This window comes from Dasypus novemcinctus, chromosome 30, assembly GCF_030445035.2.
Source record: "Dasypus novemcinctus isolate mDasNov1 chromosome 30, mDasNov1.1.hap2, whole genome shotgun sequence".
Classification (NCBI taxonomy): Eukaryota; Metazoa; Chordata; class Mammalia; order Cingulata; family Dasypodidae; genus Dasypus; species Dasypus novemcinctus.
In genome coordinates, this window is record NC_080702.1 from 24677025 (window position 1) to 24693350 (window position 16326).

The 16326-nt window shown below is 37.2% G+C and overlaps 1 protein-coding gene across 1 annotated transcript in view; it reads right to left on the reverse strand.

Annotated features, from left to right (window-relative positions):
- LOC131276690 (golgin subfamily A member 6-like protein 7) overlaps positions 1-16326 on the reverse strand; it is a 152984-nt gene that overhangs the window by 125919 nt on the left and 10739 nt on the right. Inside the window, exons 2-5 of the mRNA XM_071212774.1 lie at positions 9741-10022; positions 7042-7062; positions 4222-4242; positions 1350-1406 (exon numbers count right to left, since the gene is read on the reverse strand). Coding sequence (XP_071068875.1) covers positions 1350-1406; positions 4222-4242; positions 7042-7062; positions 9741-10022 — 381 coding nt within the window. The remainder of the gene's footprint in view (positions 1-1349; positions 1407-4221; positions 4243-7041; positions 7063-9740; positions 10023-16326) is intronic.

Sequence of the window (16326 nt, forward strand, 5' to 3'; positions counted from 1 at the left end):
AATATAAAGACAATCAAAATTTTATTTTTAGTTAGGACCAGGCTGTATCTAAGTCGATATAACTACATAAAACATGTGGAGTAGAATAGTTCAGTCTGATGATAAATGATATTTCCTACATGATTATTTAAATTGTCCTTTTTATAAATTCACAGAAAGAACTGAGGGAAAATTAAATAATTAGAGTTGATCAATTTTGGTTTCATGATGTCCTGAATATTGCCTTAAAATCGTCTTGTCTTTTCCAGGTTCAATTTCTAGAGCCATGAAAATTACTATTACTGTTACTACCACTACTATTAATAACCTAATATTTGTCAAGATTTTTAGATATATGAAATTTTAATACTGAGTATTATCCCATTCACAAATACCATTAATATAGTATTTTACAAATAAAAACTAAATATAACACTAAATATAAAAATATTTTACAAAATCATGAAGCTTCTAGGTAATAGAGGTACAATTAAAACCCAGACCATATGACTCTAGAGCCTACTCTTCTAAAATATTAATCTAATAATAACTTACTTTTCTTTGCCTTGAGATAAATCAAAATGAATGAAGGAATGAATGAATGAGTGAATGAATGGATGGATGAACAAAGACGTAATCAATTAACCAATAAAACTTAAAAGGAAGCAGAGAGCACCAGGGTGAGAGGGGATGCAGATACCACAAAGCTGATGGGAAGAATTATCCTGTCTGCAGCTACAACCATTATGCATTTTTTGGTATGGGAGCTGTCAATGTTCATCATTTTGTTGGTTGTCTAGGGCAAGCTCAAAGAACTGGACGATATGAGTTGTCACCTGTACCAACTATACCATAGTAATCTATAATGTCACTTATATGAGTAACTGTGTTTGGGTGTAAAGGAGGGGTTTATACGGGAATTTCCTATACTTTTTGTGTACTTTTTCTTAAATATAAGTCTATATTTTATCTAAAAATACAGTTAAAATTAAATAAACAAATAAATAAATGAAAAAGTGTTACATGGGAGTTTCTCTTCAATGGAAAAATTTTCATTAAATAGGTAAGAGGCTAAGGGATTTGATAAACAACTAAAGAATAAAAACAATTTGTGGTTCGAAGAACAAATATTGAAAATAAGTTAATATCAATTGGCTTTTTGGGCCTATTTTTTTATATGAGTGTATCTCCCAAGAGAATTCCATTTAACTATTCTCTCTGTAACCTTTTAACTCTAATCATCTAATTTCATTCTTTCACTCCATAAAATTGACATTTTAATATATAAATCAATTATTGATGCTCCGTTGTCAGCGATATTCAAAATTTAGCATGCCCCCCAAAAACTTTGCATTTCTTTGTCTACATACCTTGTAATCTTGACTGGGTTTTCTTTGCCTGAATTCCCTGGTCAATATTTGTAAACCCTGATAAAATCACATATTTGCTCAACCCAGAGTGTAATGTGCTCTCTGCTCCCTGCCCTGCACATGCAGTCCTCTCATTGACATACCTATTCCATTCATTACCACTGATCTCTACTCCATTAGCCCTTCTTCAGGAAATTTATGTCCTCACATGTAGGCCAAATACCTCTAGGGTATATTCTTTTAACACCAAGTTTCCTCTTCATGGTAATCATTAGAATATTAATTTGACATTTATTATGTACTTGTATTTGTACATTTGTGCCACAATAGAAACTTCAATGCAAGGTAGGAACCATTCTCTTTTTTTTTTTCTTTCATCATCATTGTTTTCCATGTACCGATCACATATTATCAGTGCATTTCTATACGCACGAGAAATCACTGAATTTTTGAATGAGGCAGATGAAAGAAATCAGAGTCAGAATCTCAGTCCTCACAAAGCTCAAGTTGGCACATCTTAACCTCGATTTAACCCAAACAACTATCTCAATATTGAGAAAATTACATTTAGAATTTTTCAAATAGACAAAATAGATTTTAGTAGCCTCTCAATACTACTTTAGAACATCAGTAAGCATTTCATTAACTGTGAGTTTTGATTTTGTTATAATAATTTTAAAATTCAAGTATAGGGTATTTTTGCATTTTGAAGGTTCAAATGCTAAGATCAAAATAAATATCACTCACCATTCTTTCCTTTTATTTCCTCTGAATAAAGAGAAACAAAAAATCAAAATAAAATTACATTTGAAAATATCCCCATATGCTACCTGTAGATTATCCAGACCAGATGTTACATATTTTTATAAAAACAAGAAAATCAGCTATAAGTACCTCTTTAAAAAATAAAAGTTGTCAGCATCATTTCACATACATACTAAGGAATGCCCAAATTCATGATGAGTTGTAAAAAAATTTCCCTTTTACAATATTAATGTAACAGTGTGGTTGACACTGTCCACCTAGGTCCTCAGCACATAGGTGTCTTCATAACATAGACAGAAGTTAAAGGTTAATAACCTTCCCCAAGGGAAAGAATGCATAGATGGTATAAACTATAATCTTTCCAAAGCTGTTAGTGCCCTTTGAAACGTCCTTCCTAGAAATGCAGTAGAAAGGTCTCCACACCTCATGTGTAAGCTTCATGTAACCCTAACAGGCACTCACTTCCCCTACCCTATGGAATGTCCTTGCTCTGAAACCACTTATGTATCACCTCTCATTTTCTCATCTCTCCCCTCTCCCCTCTCTGTAAGTCCCAATAATGCTTATGCCTGATTAAATGCCAGGTGTGTTCTTTTGCCATAAAGCCTCACTATATCATGCCTTCAGGAGTTGGGTTGTAACAATTGGTGGGCCATGAGACAAAAGCACCCTGGCATTTGGGGACATGAGCTCAGTCTATGAAAAATCCATGGGAAATTCTGGGCTGCTTTGTAATGTCCATGTGTGGAGGAGTGGCTGCCCACCTGGACAGGAGGGACCACTGAGAGCATATGGGATCACCTACGCTTAACTGGTTTTAAACTCCATGTGAGTACTGGGATGCCCCAAAATTCCTGATGGAAATAACATTTAACTAAGTTAGAGAAAACAATCTGGCAGTAACCCTGCAACTCTCCTACTGCCTGGCTGGTGCAACTGTGGACTAGTGATGGGTGATAAAATTAGTTTAGCTGTTGGAAAAGTAGGAAATCTTAGTTACATTAATATTCTGTTCTGTTTTCTTGTTAATTCTAATCAGATTTGGATAGCCACATTCATAAAATTTGTGCTGTTAAATTTTATTAACTTTGAACCAGATATCTCTGAAAAAGAAAAAAGATAAAAGAAAAAAAATGCTCACAGCTAGTGTAAGACTGACATCATTCGTTTAGATGAGTAGATTCTACGATAATCGTCAGGATTATAAACTGTGCCCGTAGCACAATCATCTGGAATTTCTGTGCCTCACTCATTGAATCAGCCCTTACATAATCATTCTGATTGTGTGAGGTTCACCACAGGATATTCATGAAAAGTGTTCACCTAGGGGTTCAGAGCACTGAGCTATAGGGACAGGGCAAGTGAACCCTGGGCAGTATAGTGTCTGTGGGGTTAGGATCAGCCAGAAACAACCAACCAACTTTCACTGCCTGATAAGAAACCCAGTACACTGGGAAACTTAATTCAACAGTAGTATAAACAACAATCCAAATTTGATATTTGTTATATGTGGTCAAGTCTTCCAAAATTGCAGAAGTCAGTATGGTTAGAAAGAGACCTCCAATTATAGCTAAATCTTTCAAATTCAGAAGAGAAAAAATATTTTCCAGGTGCACTTTACACAAGCTACTTATTCTCAATTTCAGTGAAAGTGAGTCAGAAACAAAGTAAATTGCAAAAATTTTTTTAAAATTACTACCATTAATAGAGTTTTTTATTATGGGACACACTGTGCTTTGTATTAAAGGAAGCATATTGTGCCTTCTTTGGATTTTCTTGTCATTTGAGGCTGTGCTAGAGCATCCTTTGGCACACTGCCCATTAACTAACTAGTTTCTCCTCACTATAGAATCAAACTGATAATTACAAATTTGAAGACATTATATGGATAATGATCCAACAAAGATCAGGGAGGCATGGACAAGCCAGTTATGGCAAACTAAGGAAGCAACTTAGAATTCCCAAATTTGAAATGTATAAGAATTTATTTCTTTATATGATAAGGTCTGCTGTTCTTGAATCTCATTATCAAATCCATAAAAAGTGCCTGGACATTTTTAATTGTTACCAATTCTTTATACAGATGGTTCGGGAATGAATGACTTACCACATAGTTCCTGGAGCTCACCTTTGAAAACAAATACAAAAAGCATTTAGAGGATAAATATCTACAAATTCTAACAGTATGCTCCTCTATGAAGGTAGTACATTCTGATATGAATTGGAAACTACCAAGGGCTGCAAGGCTCGTGCACAAACAGAAAGAGGTGACAACTGCACAGCAGTAGACTGTTGGTTCTTGGCAGACTTTTGAAAACTATACTATGATTCAGAGAAATCTATGTCTGTGCTTTTTCAAAGAAGACTCTCCAGTACTTGGGCCAGAGAAGTTTTCTGTAAGATTCCTGAGTGAATTTTGAGATTAATATTTGGTAGATATGATCTGCCCTCTATTCACGTATTCTGAAAAGTAAACCGATACTAAGCATTAGCTATTTCCCATTAAAATGATTTTCAACTGTAAATATATAATCTAATATTGATAATGATGGATTGGGCAGTTAAAAAGGAGTGGAAATAAGGTAATAAGAATGAAAAAAAAAAGTCTTTAGTTCCAAAATCATCTTTCTAAGCTCAGGAAAGAGCAAGAAGTTAATGTTTTATATCCTCATTAACTCAGCAAGAGTTGTCTTTATATTGAGGAACCTGCCTTCAAGAGCTTGAGAGGCTTTCATTCTCTAATATTCCCATTGTCCCTCCAGCTGCCTGGTGCTCTGACTCCTCTAGGATCCAAGGTCCACTCTTTTAGGGGAGACTTAGGGACAGAAATAGGAAAAAGTTCTTTATCTCCAGCTTGCAGCATTGTACCCACTGTCCATACCATGGATAACTGACCAAACAGACTAAAAGAATAATATTAGCCTACTATACATATTTAATTGGTCATTAACTACTCTTAAACAGATGCTTCATTCAATAAGCTTGCCTTACTTGCTTTTTTTGTTGCTACCAAATTGCTTTGAAGGAATGGTACCAATGAAAGTACTTGGTGGATGGACGTTGATTCAACTTCTTGAAAAGGTAAACCCAACATACATGCACTATCCTGTGTCTCTGGAGAAGCCAACATAAGGTTTAGCTCTCATCATCACTGCTTCCCAGAGTGTGCTGGTCAAAGAGATACTCTGCCAAGCCAGAATCTGTGGCCCCTATCTTGCGCAGGTTGGTTACGTAGTCATCCAGTTCTTTGGTGGACTTCACCTGCTCATTCAGGTAATGGCTCTCAATGATATCACACAAGTGGGGGACATTTTTGTCATTGACCCCTTTGTGCAGTTCCAGTAGTGACTGATTCACCCTTTTTTCCAAGTGTAATGTGCACTTGATTGCATTCAGCCCACTCTCCTTATCATCTCTTTCTGGTTTCTTGATATCCTGAAGGAAAATTTGCCTGCCTCATTGGTTCTGCAGCTTCATTAGATTCTCAGCATGTTCCCTTTCCTCATGAGATTGGTGAAGAAGATATTTGGCAAAGTTCTTCAAAGCCACATGATCATGGTCAAAGTAGTAAGCTATCAACAGGTAGACATAAGAGGCTTAGAGATCCAGGTGGATCTGGTGGTTGATGTTGGCCTCTGAGCAAAGGTTGTAGTTCTGGCATACCAGCGATGGGGGTGTGGCCATCACGGCAGGTGGTTGAGGAGCTGGGGATGTGGCTGTGAGATGCTGGAAGGATGGAGGAAGGCAGCTGGGAGTGGCTGGCCAACAGGGGCTAGTGTAGGATTCCTTTCAAGCACTGTTGAAGCAGAAAACCATTGTAGCTCTCCAAGAAGATGCCTGGCTCTTACTTCCTTTTGATCCAATGAATGACTGAGTTTTCAAAAGAGCCCCGGTCGTTTTGAGTGATTGACATTTTAGAATATTTCATTTCATCTTTAACTGATATTTACATTTTTAAATAAAAAAGGAGAAAATACTTATTCCCTTAGATGGAACCTTGGTCTACTCTAAGATTTCTTACATATTATTCTCAATTTGTATCTGAAATCTAGCTGGATTTTTTCCCATGCAACCTGGAAACCTGCATGACTTTTACTTTATTTGATATACTCCCAGGTATTTACATTTTGTATTTCTTCTATCCTCTGAGCAGTACACATACCCTATAAATTCTAATATTTAAATATTCTTAATATTTTCTAAACCATCAAGCACATTGCAGTGGTTCTTAAAATGTGGTCTTTCAACCAGTAGTATAAAGACCATGAGGGGATTTGTTATAAATGCATATTCTTAGGTCCCAGACCAGATCTACTGAATCAAAAATTTGGCCATAGCCTTCTGTAAATTATTTTGGAGATAATGGAGGCCAAGGATTGAACCCAGGACCTCGTATGAGGGAAATTGTTGCTCAAACACTGAGCCACAACAGCTCCTCTGAGTTGGGTTTTGGGTTTGTGTGCCTGGTTGTTTTTAGAAAGCATCAGGGACTGAACCAGGACCTCCCATGTGGGAAGTAGGTGCTCAACCACTTGAGCCACATCTGCTCCCTGAGTTTTAACTAATCCTCCAAGTGAGACTGATGTAAGTTCAAATGTGAAAACCTCTACTCTAAGGAGAAATAATTTAATGAACACTATAATATGGTGTTTCTTCCCCAGATTGCTGAAATTGAACAAATACAGCTAAACCTCAGTGATGCTGATACATTACAAGGTGAATACTTCATTAAACTTTATTTAAGCTCAAGCTCTAGTCTCTCTGTTTTAATCTGGGTAAGTGGAGTTCTGTAGAAACTTTTCAAGCAAACAAAATACTTGTAACCCTTTCTGACGGACTCCATCTATGTTTGTCATGTTCTCTTTGCATCTGTGAACTTATCTTCTAAATGACAGAGGTCCTCTGAGTTCAAAATAAACCAACTCACCATGCTGCTTCGTAAGGGAACCTAAAACAAGCACACAAAAAAGATGCATGGTTAAGACTCATCTAATGTCTGAGTGGCCTTTGAGCTCACAAAATCGGTATACTTCAGATCCCATTTGAAAAGACAAGTTCCTGGCTTTTCTGTCCATTGAAGGGGTTGTGAAGAGTTTACTTACATGTACACATCTTCCCAATCTTAAGACAACAGAATACAGAAAAGAAATATAAAGTAAAACTAAAAAAAAAAGCTAGGATTCAAACCCGTGGTCCAGAATTTATCCACCGATTGGTAATTTTATCCTCAAAGCCATCATTACAAAGGAATAAAACTTTAAAATGCTAATCTTCCTTGTAATATCATATGCATCAAATGGAATACCCTTGAGAGTTTATATTCAAGTAAGACAAGAGTTTTTGTTTTTATTTCAGAGTCAAAACACATATCGAGACAATAGCTATCATTATCTCTGTTTTTCTCATATATTTTCAACAGAATGGACACTAATTTTTTGGAGGGTAAGGTGGAATGTGAGAAAAGGATATGCACTTATCAAATACATTTTGAGTGTAAAACAATAAATATCTCATTTAATGTCAAGATCTGGATAACAAGGCATCTGTGCACTGAAGACTGTGTGAGGGAGCTAGAGAATATACAAAATGAACAAAATATATTCTCTTTATTCATAGGGACAGGAACCACAACTCTATTGTACCTGCTACAATCCTAGCAGCTGGCAACCTAGCAGAGATCCTGACAGATAGTAGCTGCTCTATAAATGTATGCTAAATGATATATAAGCATGTCCTTTCCTATAAAGTATAGATGTTCTTTACTAAATCAATCTTTTAGTCTATTATATAAAGTGTCTAATTATTTCAGTATTAGCTGAAAGAATCTTATGCATGGACCCAAAATAATCAGCCTTAAGAGAAAAATGTTATTCCAGGATAAATAATTTTGTCTTTATATTACTAACAATTTGGTCATATACATGCATGTATATGTGTTAGTATTTTATCCCCAACTATTTAGGCAGTTCTATGTTGTCAGCTCAAGCTAATAAGATGGAGGATAAAGATAAAGTAATATAAACTTAAAGGTAAAAATGGTTAAATTAATTGATTGTGTATGATGGATGATGGGGGATATTAGACTGGCCAGTTTTCTTAAATATCAGCTTGTTTGATCAATTACTTCAAAAAATCCCCACCCTTGTCCTTTTATGCTACTACTCCAGTCCTTATATGTTACTATTCTTTGCTCTAGCAACCAAATACTGTATTTCAGGCTTAAAACAAAAAGGAAAAGTTTGCACATAATGGATCTGTTGTTACAATAGCCACTTTTTGCCACTAGAATTGATCAAATTATGAACCAAGAATTCTTTTTTGATGAGAAAGCTAACCTTGACCATGCAAACTTCATTATCTGACAAAGATGTAGAAACAAATATATAAAGGTAGAATGATTTTCTTCTTAAAATGTTTTTTTCACAATTTCAAATTCTAAAGATAACTTATGGACCATGTCTGATTTTCTTATTGAAATGAGTTATCTTCTGATTCCCTGAAAAATGATGCTAGACCCAAATTTACCTTTTGATTTTCTAGCACGCATTAGTAGAACACAGACGATCACAATTATGACCAGTAGAACCACAAGCACAGGAGCTATCACAGGCCAGGGTGAAACCCCGGGGAGCAAGGCATCTGAAAGACAGCGATCATCTCATATGAGATTCAGCTTGACAACAGGTGACTTAGCTGTTAATTATCAATCTCCAGATGTTTTTTCCTAAGAGATATTGTTAGGGGCCATTCCTAGTCAAGCTTCACTGCAATTCTAATGAATTCAGATTCAAGAATCCTGCAGAATTTCTTATATCCCTGTTTATTTCCAAATGCTCAGAAATACAGGACACAAATTTTTGAAATTACAAAGACTTTAAATATGCAAAACTTATAAAAATAGAGTAAAAGATACCCATGTATTCACTGTTCAGACTTTATAAATGCTGACTTATCATTCTATTCGTAGCATATAATTTTTATAATAAAATGCTGCAAATGCATTTCCATAAAGTTTTATTTCTCCCTCTTATTGTGTCCCTAACCTGATGTTGACATGTATCCTTCTCATCCACTTATTTTCTGCTATCTATGCATTTGACCCAATATGTAGATGAGTGAGAATAGAAAGTGGTAATGTATAAAATTAAATGAAAGATTGTGAGAATTTTGACTGATAAGCCAAACAGATCTCAAGGTGTAAGACCCAGAGAAAAGTTCTAGTTTACTCAGACCCTTCTAAGATGTGCAACTCATGAATAGCAACTTAAATCAGTAATAATGCACTGGTGTCAGGAATCAAAGTCAAAATGGTAAAATAAACAAAATTTGTTATGAATGGTTTTCCCTAGCCAGTGGGCTTAGGAGAAGGATAGAAGGACTTTGAGTGGTTCCTCAAAAGAGTTCATTATCCTTACATTGCCTTAGCACATCCCATGCATTGTTAGTATATTAAAATAATGAAATCTATTTGACTGATAAAGGGATACAAAACAGAACAAAGGTGTAATTTTACTAAGTTCCCACATAAGAGTTACAAATTCCAGGTCTATTGGTCAAAGGTCTTTGCCAGTTATACCTTCTCGATCAGCAGCAAAACCTCAGGATGCTGATCTTGAAGGAACTCACCTGTCACAGAAATGTGCACTTCCTTTTCCACACCGAGGACTGGGTTCCTCATGTAACAGGCCACATTTTCTTTTGAACTTTTGTCCAGCATTATAGATGTCTCCACATGAAACACGCCATTTCTTTCTGGAGTTTTTGTTTCAGAGTCTGGTGCCAAGCGCTGTCCTCGCAGGTCTCTCCACTGTACCTCGGGCTCTGGGTACCACCCCATGGATGTGCAGGTCAGAGTAAGCCCTTTGGTTTCACCATGGCCAATGTGAATATGAGGCGCTGTTCCTGAGCCTGGAAAATGAGAGGAAGACAGAGTACACTTCTTTAAGAGTTTAGTACATTTCACATGTGCCAGCGAACATAAGCTTACTAATGAAAATCTATGGATCTTAACTTTCCTATGTGATTATGAGAGTAAAAAAATTACTGACCTCCAAGGACTCGGTAGAGATGTAAATTAAATAAGCTACACCGGAATTATAATATTTACCTAATACTAAGCAGTTCCATATCATTTTTCCCCTTTCTCTTTCTTTGACGAGTAACTCATAATTTTATCTGATGGTTCCTCAAGTTGTATTACTGAACACAACATTTAGAGAGCAGCTACTATCTGTCAGGATCTCTGCTAGGTTACCAGCAGCTAGGGTTGTAGGATTCTCTTTGATCCTTCAAGACTTAACCCTAATGTCTCCCTTTTCAGTGTGTCTTCACCAACCTCATCTGTGTTAAGTGTCCCTTTCTTTATCCTTACATTATAGTCAGTGTATGTCTCAATATTTTTCCAAGTAGAGATTTATCCCTCTGAGGACAGGGCATCTTACTTCTTTTAATCCTCATTACTTAACATAACATCTAGTCCAAAATTTATTTTTGCATAATGGATAAATAAAAGAACATTTAGTGAATTTTACTAACAAGTCAAGTGTTATTTCTTCTGTGCTTCAGTTTTGAAAGCCACACTTAATTAAGATAATTAAAAGGAGAATTTAAGTTTTAATGTGAGAAGAGGAAAGCTCATGTCCTAAAATTACTATTTTTTATTTTTATGACAGACTTAGAAAGATAAAGAGGAAGAAAATTAACTAAAGCCCTCTTATAATATTTTTACAATTAAGAAAGAAATTAAGGTACATTTAAAACATGATGAGGATGAACTGAGAAAGGAACAAGAACTGAGAAAGGAACAAATGAATGTTCTCAAGTCACCATAAGAGAAAGCTCTTGAAAACCTGGATGCTGAAGATTAACTATGAAATTTTAAAAAATGCTTCTTCATATTGATATAATTAGACACAAATTCAAGATGAATTAATTAAAAATTAGTTGATTCATTTACAACCATATTGTTGAGAAGTTTTGAATGACGTTAATCCCCGAATGAGAGTGCCTTGATAGCTCTTTTAAACCTGCATGAATCAATCTTGTTGTAGCCAATGAAAGCAAATTGTTTTGTGTTTATCTGAAACACATAGCAAGGTGTCCCTAAAAAACACATTCATTATTTTTCTAGAGCAGTTCTTTTAAATAAAGTGCCTTGTGATTAGGCATGTTCTTTATCGTCATGGTCAGTACCAAAGACAGTAAATACAAGTGGCTATTGAACTCTTGCAATGGAGTTAGTGCAAGTGAGCAACTGACTTTTAAATTTTAATTAGTATTAATTATATTCAAGTAGAAACAAGTAGCTGCCATAATAGCAAAATTTTGGGGTAATATACATTTTATCTATGGATACGTGTCTCCAGCTACCTCCCTGGATGATGTAAGTGGGAATGACATGTACACCTTCTATTTTATATTCTTAAGTAGAGCATAAACTATAATGTAAACTATAGTCCACAGTTTATAACAATGCTTCAATATGTGTTCATCAATTGTAACAAATTTTCCACACTTATGAAATATATTGTTAATGTGAGGAATTATGGGAAGGGGCTAGTGTGGGGAATTAGGGATTTCCCTATTTTTTTTCTGTAAAAGTTATGTAATCTAAAGACTCTTGAAAAATAAATTTAAATAATAAAAATAAATTTTAAAAAGAAAAGGGCATGCATTTTTTCTCCCTTCTTTCACCTTCTTAGTGACTGGAACACAGGTGTGGCAGAAATTTGTTTTCAAATGTAAAGATTGAAGAGGATTATCAGGAAGGTGTTGGATAAGGCAGTTGCAGGACTCAGTCCTTCCTCCAAAATAATTATTAAATAGGCAGGAAAAGCCTGATATTACTATTTTGGAATTTAAGGCCAGAAGAACATAATACAGCACCCAGGGAGGAAGAAGTTGAGAAAGTACTGTATATAAGAGTGAACTGTCCTCTCCACACAGCAACTAACAGTGTCCATCCTCCACTCATGTGGCACTCTATCTTAGGGTCCATCCCCTGGCTAGTTGCTGTCAACAGAAATAGAGTTAAAAATCTTCTTCCCTTTGGGCAGGGGTGGGCATGACTGACCACTGATCTTAGGTTCAATTAGTAAATTCAGATTCTGACTGCAGCTATTGTATCAACTCACTCTGGACAAAGGTGGCATCAGACATTTTTTCAAACCTCCCAGGAATGGGGTGGCTTTGGTGGAAATGTTTAAATGTGTTGCTTCTCTGGAATGTGGGAGACAGTTATCTGAAGGCTACATTTGTTAAGCAGGCTAAGAAAGCTCAGCTTTGGGGAGCCATTTTAGTGGCTCTTCACTCCCTTTCTGATCCCCTTTCCAGGGCACTTTGGAACCAGGCTGTGCCCTGATTTGGTCACCCTGGCATCATTTCTGTTGGGAAATAGAGACAGAGGCAGACAATCTGTGAAAAAAAGCCTTCAGTTTTAAATATCTTGGAGAGGGAGGTCCATCTTCTGGGGAAACAGAGGGGACAACCAAACTCCTGTAGAAAGGGAAACTCCAAAACAACTAACAAGCAAAAGCCCAGAAAGCGAAAACTCTGCACACTGCATTCAGCATGGGCACACTTTACTGATAGGAGGGCTGAAGCTCAAGAAAATTTCTGTCATCACCAGGTTGTTACAAATTCAAGCAGCAGAGATGTCAGGGAATAAATCCCAGAATTAACAATTGTAACTATTAAAATGTACAGTGTTCAGCAATATAGTACAAGACAAACAGGAAATTATGGCACATCCGAAGGAAGAAGCATAAAAATCAAGAAGACAGCAAGGAAGAAGACAAGAATGTGGACCTACCTAACATAGCCTTTAAAACATAGAGATGAGAGGTGGAGGCGTCTTCGGGACATGGAGCTGCCCTGGATGGTGCTTCAGAGGTAATCACCGGACATTGTAAATCCTCACAGGGCCTACATGATGGAATAGAGGAGAGTATGGGCCATGATGTGAACCAATGTATATGAGGTGCAGAGGTGCCCAAAGATGTACTTACCAAATCCAATGGATGTGTCATGATGATGGGAACGAGTGTTGTTGGGGGGGGGGAGAGGGGGGGTGGGGGGGTGGGGTTGAATGGGACCTCACATATATATTTTTAATGTAATATTATTACAAAGTCAATAAAAAATAAAATAAAAAAAATAAAAAAAAAATGCTTAATGAGATGAAGGAAACTACAGAGAAGGAAACAATGAATGAGCAATACGAAAGTCTCAGTAAAGAGATTTTTTTTTTTTTTTTTACCTTCAGTAAGGTGTTTGAGAAAGCAGGATAATTTTAGATCTCTGCTGGCTTGCAAGTGGCAAGTGGTTTGGCAGTGCCCAGACAAGACAGGTGGCAACCATGGGCCTCCACAGTCCAAATTTGCCAGCCAAAGCTGGATCAGCTGTGGGATGTGACCCTTACTCTTTCTTGGCAGTGGTTCAAAGTGGCATTAAGGCATAAAGACCTTTGGAGGATTATTGTGTTGCAGGGCTCACTTCTGTCCTAGAAAAAGATCTAGAAGACAGACAGAAATGGTCCATAATAACTGCTCTAGGGCTGTAGAGTCCAGAGGAGTGCTAGATACCACCCAGGAGAGGTGCAGAGGAAGACAGACTGCAGATGAGTTCTGTGAGTAGCTCAGTCCCTGTTGCTGCTGGCAACAAACCCTTACTCATGGGACAGACAGTTTTAGATCATTTGGTCCCTGGCATGAGGCTGTGACCTAAGAAAGTCACAGGGGTCCACTACCTCAGGAAAGAACAAAAGGAAGGAAGGAAGGAAGGAAGGAAGGACGGAAGGAAGGAAGGAAGGAAGGAAGGAAGGAAGGAAGGAAGGAAGGAAGGAAGGAAGGAAGGAAGGAAGGAAGGAAGGGAGGGAGGGAAGGAGGGAGGGAGGGAGGGAGGGAGGAAGGAAGGAAGGAGAGAGAGGATTTTGGCATCTTTGCTATGCCCATCTTAGAAAAACATAATATTAAAAAAATAGAAGTTGAATCAAGAATAAAAGAAGTGCCATACCAAAACTGGTAAAGAATAAAATCATAGGTAAGAGAGAGGAACTGACCATCAATCTAAACACACCATCATAATGAGATGCTTAGACATTACAAAAAATTACAAGATTTACTAAGAAACAGGAAGATATACCCTAGTCAAAGGACCTAATCAAAGTTCCCAGTGATGAACAGGATTATAAACAACTAATCAATGATATTCAAACAAATCTCTTAAATAAATTCAAGGATTCAAAGGGAAATATGGTTAAAAGGATAAAGGACATTAAAGGACATTGATTATTTTTAGTTATTATTTCATTTTCTTATTTTATTCATTTATTTTGTTGCTTTCATTTTTGGAGAGGACTTGGATCAGAGAAGGGTCAGAGCAGTGGTGGGGGAGGATCACTGGGATGGGGTGTCAGTGATGTCCAGGAAGGAGTTCACATGTGGCATGCCTCTGAGACATATGAATATATTAAAGTGTTTATGGGATATTGTCTTGATATGGGTGGAGAACAATACAATAACCAGAGGAATTTTGAATTCCCAACCTGGTGAATCTTCTACATTCTCTAATAGGACAGCAAGGATCCTCTGAGTTCAAGGCAATGTCTGGTGATGGAAGACAAACCACTATTCCAGGCCCTTCACACAGATGCTTGTATTAATGAACTTTTCTTGTGAAACTGAAACTTGTCCTAGTATTATACACTGCCTGAGAGTTGCCTCCAGAAAGCCTCCTTGTTGTTGAAATGTGGCCTCTCTCTAAGCCAAACTCAGCATATAAATGCATTTCCTTCCTCCCAGTGTGGGACATGCCTCAAGGGTATGAGTATCCCTGGGACCAGGGATTATTACCAAGCACAAACTAGCAATGCATCTGGAAAAAGACCTTGACATAAAGGGGGAAATGGTAAACACAAATGAGTTTTTATGGCTAAGAGATTTCAAAGTGAGTCAGGAGGTCACTCCAGAGGTTATACTTATGCATGTCTCAGCAGGATCTCATTGATTGCCTCAAATAGCAGGTTTCCTGAGGGCACTAGAGATATCCAGAAACTACAAGAAGGGCAGACAGCTCAGGAATTTGAAACCCTGTCAGTGGGTTTTATTTTGGTGTTTATGCTCCCCAGTATAAGAGAGTAAGACTTGTTGATAGGTTCTTTGCACATGGCTCTTCTGCCCCTTTTATTTGAACACATAATTAGCACTATGTCTGAAAAATATACGTTCCTTAGACTTAAATATTTGGTCTTGACATGTGCCAGTTGAACCCTGAATCTCAGCAGAGTTGCAATACCTACTCTCCAGTTCATGGCCTCACCTTGAACAACACCAAGAAGATTATGACAGAAAATGCCCATTGTAAGGAAGAGATGTCTTCAACTGCAAGCAAGATAGCTCCATCCATCTGCCCCATGGGACCCATCCCCCTCTCAACTAGAAACAGACTAGGCATTATAGCCCCAGAATCCTCAAGATTGGGAATTAACAATGGACTAAAGCAGACTTTTTATTATTCTACTGTAGGTTTATTATTATTCTAGCAATGGAAAACATTTAATCATTGACATAAAGGCAGTGGCCACCACAGTTTCTGAGGGATGGGAGAGGGAAGAATAGGTGTACTATGGTGGCAATTTTAAGACATTGGATTAGTCCTGCATAACATTGCAAGAACGGATACAGGTCAATGTATACATTGTCACATTTTATAAAATTGTTCAGGACAAAGTGTAAATTATGAAGTAAACTTAGTCCATGGTTAGTAGCAATGCTTCAATATTTTCATCAATTGTAAGAAATGTACCAGAAAAATGAAGGATGTAGTTAAAATGGGAAAGTGTGGGAGGACAAGGGAGTGCAGCATATGGTAACTCCTTATATATTTTTTTTTAATATTTCTTTTTTTAAAAGATTTATTTATTTATTTATTTCTCTAACCCCCCCCCCCCCGGTTGTCTGTTCTCTGTGTCTATTTGCTGCCTCCTCTTCTTTGTCCACTTCTGTTGTTGTCACCAGCACGGGAATCTGTGTTTCTTTTTTTTGCGTCATCTGTTGTGTCAGCTCTCCATGTGTGTGGTGCCATTCTTGGTCAGGCTGCACTTTCTTTCGTGCTGAGTGGCTCTCCTTATGGGGCACACTCCTTGTGCATGGGGCTCCCCTAGGCGGGGGACACCCCTGTGTGGCACGGCACTCCTTGTGCACATCAGCACTTG